The sequence below is a fragment of the Cibotium barometz genome, chromosome 19 (genome assembly GCF_041138505.1).
Source record: "Cibotium barometz isolate CiBa-2024 chromosome 19, ASM4113850v1, whole genome shotgun sequence".
NCBI classification, from domain to species: domain Eukaryota; kingdom Viridiplantae; phylum Streptophyta; class Polypodiopsida; order Cyatheales; family Cibotiaceae; genus Cibotium; species Cibotium barometz.
Window position 1 is genome coordinate 4,767,397 of NC_141064.1, and position 5,162 is coordinate 4,772,558.

The 5,162-nt window shown below is 44.5% G+C and overlaps 1 protein-coding gene across 1 annotated transcript; it reads left to right on the forward strand.

The window, feature by feature from the left end:
* The first annotated feature begins 867 nt into the window (after nucleotides 1-867).
* On the forward strand, nucleotides 868-4,939 carry LOC147628124 (uncharacterized). The gene is made up of 2 exons (XM_086813147.1): nucleotides 868-3,124; nucleotides 4,056-4,939. Exons 1-2 carry the CDS (start codon nucleotides 1,322-1,324, stop codon nucleotides 4,836-4,838), a joined length of 2,586 nt encoding a protein of 861 aa, XP_086669273.1. The 5' UTR covers nucleotides 868-1,321; the 3' UTR covers nucleotides 4,839-4,939.
* The last annotated feature ends 223 nt before the right edge of the window (nucleotides 4,940-5,162 follow it).

Below are 5,162 nucleotides of genomic sequence, written 5' to 3' on the forward strand. Positions count from 1 at the left end.
ACATACCATATCCCACATCTCATCTTCCCATACAAAGGAGGATCTTTCCCAAGAGAAATGAAAACCCAACAGCATACAAGTAGTCAACAACACTTCAGAGTACTCTTCACCAAACTGGTCTTCTTCCCAGGGGGTTTTTAACCAGGGCCATAAATATCTCCTCTAGATGCTTATCCTTCAGATACCACCTTTTAGATGTAGGCCCAAATTTGGGGTATTTGGCTCTACATCATCCCAAGTATAAACTTGTCAAGCAACACTAGGATATCCAAGTATGTACTAACATCTCATCATTAGGGTGTGAATCACCTAATCCTTGATTGTAATGCATGAACTGCCTCACCATACATATTATTATTCATCTTATTAATATAGTATACAGACCAACAAAAGTGCACATATTTGAACATCATTTCTGTAGCATCCACACCTGATTAGCCCCTTTATTGAATATCAACACATTCCTTAGAAACCCAAATCTCCCACAAGCAATAGAGTACATCATTAATCAAGGAGGCTTATGAGATTGATCTAATATTTTGTATTATAAGATAAAAATGTCTCTAAATTTCACACACAATCATACATATTTAGTTAAATTTTGAAGGTCAATCTAGTTTATGGCCTTCAAATTGAAGGTTAAGAATTTCAATCATGGTTTAAATCCCCTTAAAAAATAGAAGTAATAGCGAGTCATGAGAATTTGTGATTGTGCAGGCACATGGCCGAGCTAGACGGCGGGGGCCCAAACAGGTTTGAATTTTGAAATTACCTTGTTTGATCTCGAAAAACTCGAGAAATTTTAAAATAAAGTAAAAGTGCTCCAGACTGTTCTGTTGATTATAAAGAAGGAGTGACGGCCGGCTCGGGCAAGTTAGCTCAACCCCCAACGAAACCATCGCACCCTCCTTCCTTCCCCTCGACGCCTCATCCATCATCCAACAAGCAACAGGCAGAAGGTGCAGAGCTAGCTCTCTTCTTACTATGTAGAGCGACCCACCTTCCGCTCTGTAGTTGTTGGGTTGTGGCCCCTAGGGGCGTCTGCTTGCTATTTTTTTGGAATGCCGCCTTCTCTTCTGACTTTTTATTTTGCACCCCGCCCCCCACTCCTTTTATGATGACAGCAACGTGTAACATTTCCAAGCGCCCAAGCGTTTGAGGTCGCTCAATTTGGGCAACTCCGGTCTTGGCGTTTGTCGTTTCTGCTCAAAGCCAGGGCAGCATCTTCTGCAAGTGAAATCTCTCGTGGATCTACCGATGATGGTAGCTCTGTTCAAGGTGGGGTTTGTGCTCAATTTTGTTTGAACTGTGGAGAATTTCTATGGTTTCCGACAGCGAACAGGCTGCTCTGCGGCAGCAGGATCTTCTAAATTTGGCTGCAATGGATACCTTGAAAGGCCACGTCCAGCAATTGGATACCAAAAGCATGCCCCAGTTCCTAGATCAGGTCTCAGAAGTCCGGGAGAACGATACATCTCGCCACTTTGCCATCTCTCTCTATAGCGAGCTCGCCCAGGTGCACAAGCAGGCGGTCATCCCTTACATTCCCCGCATCATGGCATCCATTGTCCGCTCCCTCCCTTTCAGCGGAGGCTCCCAGCAGCTCCACGAAGCCTGTGCCAAGGTAGTTGCCTCTGTAGCCAGGTACACAGTCGACCCCACCAAACCCCCTGAATCCAACCAGGAAATTCTTTGCAGTCTGTGCTCCCCACTGCTACCTGCTCTAGCTAGCAAGCTAGACCCTGCTGGTGCTGGTGCTGGTGCTGCCATATGTTTGCAGGCCCTTGTGGAGTCAGAGAAGTGGAAATTTGCCCATTCCGACCTCCATGATCTCATTTGTGCCAAGGCCACTTCTGCCTTGACTGAGAGAGGCGCACAGACTGTTGCTTTCTTACACTTGATGAAATCGCTGGCCAAGTTTAGTAGGAATGCTGCACAGCCGCATGCACCTCAATGGCTGAGGGTAGGGTTGGAACTCCTCCAAAGAGATTCAGGTATGCCTGGGTCATGGCAGCAGTGTATAGCTGCCGCACAGCTCATTGTAAGCGTCCTGAAGATAGCTAATGTGGATAAGTTGGACATGGATCTGCAGGCAGCCACAGATATTTTGGAGGCATGCCAGATTGACGGAGTAGCTGGAGTGCAAGCAGCAGTAGCAGAAGCCTTGGAAGCAGTGAAAATTGTAGTTTTGGAGAAGGGTCCACGCCGCGAAAGCAACTCGGATGATTCTGCACTGGAGGGGGCTGGGTTGCTTCAATCAAGGTGCCGAATTAGAAGGAAAAACTCAAGTATGGAGGCATCAGGTTTGCAAGACCTGTCAGATTCCATGTCCCCTAGATCTGGCACATCATCCCATGAAACTCTTTTTAGTATGGCTTCATCTACTGGGAAGTCTGGCATGGGGCCTAAACGCTCACCTTTGTTCCCTGTGAAACAATGCACTGAAAAGCCCGTGTATGATTCCCGTGCAAGTCCCAGTTTTTTCAGCTCATCTAAGCTCAAGGAAAATTCCCCTGCAACAAATCCAAGGCGAGTTTTATCAGAGTTACCTGCCTTAGCCAAGCTTTCAAGTGATTCAGAGGTCTCGCCAAGCACGTGTGTTTCAAAACCATTAAGAGCGTTGTCTTTGGACACTCAGAGCAAAGAAAAGAGCTCTTCAGCACAAAGCCAAGTTTCATTTGGCCCTAGGAAGAGTAGTGTTGGTGTGTTTAACCAGATACACAGTGCCAAAATAAGGACAAGTTTAGTTGAAAAGAAACATGTAGAGGGTTGTCACAGTCCTAATGGAATGGGCTGCACATGCAACTTTGAATTTGCAACAAAAAGTGGAGAAGGTACGAGCAATTGTCTTGGCAACTTGATGATGCACTGCACCGACTGTATTAGTGGCAAGGTAGATGCTAAAACTTTTGGAGAGCATGATGACTGTTTGGATGGAAGCAGACATGAAATGTCAATCAGGCCTGCTCATGGGAGCGGGTGCATGCATGATAATCATAGGTCAATCAGGTTAGGAGAGGATGTGCTATGCAATGGTTGTACAGATCTCCTCTTCACACCAGACACTAAGAGGGGTGCCATAAGCGAGGGCATGGCTGCTTCTGGAAAGGGAGGTCACATCGAGGTATCGCTTAATTAACACTGAACAATTGTCTTGCTTCATTTTTGGCATTATATTCTCTAGTGGATTTTGTTGTGCTGGATTCTTTTCTGTTCCCGCCAGCAATTTTAGGATATCATCAGTGTAGGACATTCTTGAACATAGTGGTATAGATAAAGTGTAGATAAATTCAAAGGCCAAGTTTAGGACTTCTGAGACAAGCAATAGCACGTGCATCCCACAAGAATAACTGGGTGTGCAATAGCGAGTGCAAGCCAGAGTCATAACACATCATTGTGGACCCTGTGCTCCAATCCTCTTCCTTAATGTTCCCACACGGTGTTCCTTAACGTTTGTCGTTAATTCTCAATGTTTTCATTTATCATTTGGTATTCTTTCTCATTGGTCAGTCTCCCTTGAATTCCCTTATAAGCTAAGGCTATGCTCTCCTTCTGAAGGTTCAAGTCTCCATCTGCTTGCACTTCAACTCCTTAAGGCCTTTCCAATTGGAGAATTTATCTTGTTTTCACTTCCTTTTCCGAGTAAACAAATTTTGTTAGCAGGCATGAATGTTTGTGCATGAGCACTCAAGTGGATACACTTGCAAGAGCACGTGAGCATGGATGACCCTTTCAGTCGGAAAACCACAAAGCATTAGTTTGCTGATCTCTGCTTCATCCTTTCTTGTGCACTTCAAAAGCAAATTTACTTGGTCCAAGAGAAATTGGACTTTTTTTCTCTTTCAAAGTTGCAGTCAAAATTGCATTTCAAAAGGAGTTGGTCTTTTGAGACTGTTCTCTAGCAATGCTTAGAAACTTTTGAGAGTTCAATAACGTAGTGGAAACTGTTCGTGCAGAGTGTGTTTTGAGCGACATGTCTTTATAGTACTTACGAGGTTCCCATGCGCTTGGATTAAGGAGTGAACTCCATACTCGTTTTGCTGGTTCTTGTGCAGGCGGCGAAGTCCCAAGTTTCCATAGAGGACTTCATTTTTACGACTCCAAGGAGTTTGCTGCACTCCTTGCAACTACCTAGTAGCACAGAGAAAAGGAAAGGGACACCTGGGCAACATTTCATAGAATGCATGGCTGCTGATATTAAGACACCGAGCGAGGCAAGCTGGAGGGCAAGGGATAGTCTTACATCAGGTGAAAGTGAGGATGATCATCTCAAGGAAAATCAGATGATTTTTACTGATTCCCAAAGAAAAATCGGGACTCCCAGCTCAAGTTGCTGCACATCGGAGGATTTGAACTCAAGTGTAGATAGGACTCCTAAAGGAGGCCTGCATAGTAAAATACCAAGATTTCAGAGGAGTGAAATAGATTGTAAGCGATTGTCTATACTACTTGATAATTGTGAGATGCAAGCATCCGGGCAAGGTCGGTTTTCTTTTAGGGAATGTTCAGACAACTCCTTTATTCTAGTTGATGGTGATAAAAGGCTAGGAAATATGCAGAGTGATAGTAATCATGGCAGGACAACCAAGGAGAGTGTATTGCAAAGGTGTTTTTCTGGTCAGATGGAAGGTCACACCAAGGTATCTGTCGGTCTGGATTTCAAGTTCAGGGATGTCGGGGAGTCCAAAGGGTCTGCTCTTCCAAGGGTGTTGAAGAGACAAATCTTTACTGCGACATCTTTAGGTGTAGTCTGTGCTGTAGGAATTCTTGTTTTAGCAGTTATGGTGATCAGACACACAAACAAATCTCATGACCTGCATGTTTTGGTGCCGACATGATACCACCGTGTTGTAACTCTAGGTTTTTAGCTTTTTCTTTGTAAAAAATATCATGTGGTGAAGTTCCATTCCGATTTCTTATAGGATCTCGGATTATGCTTTCTCAGGATGAATCACGACTGATTGTGTGGTCTCTGATTTTCACGTTCTCTTCTCATGGATGTACCATGGGTGGATGGTTGACATTGGCCTTTATTTTTAGCAGCACAAGTGGGTTTGCGGCATATGATGCGTTCGAAGTTTGCGTCAAGCCATTGCAAAGTCGAGCATATCCCCCGTTAAGGAAAGCTACGTAGTTGTCAGAGACATGCATGACAGACATCA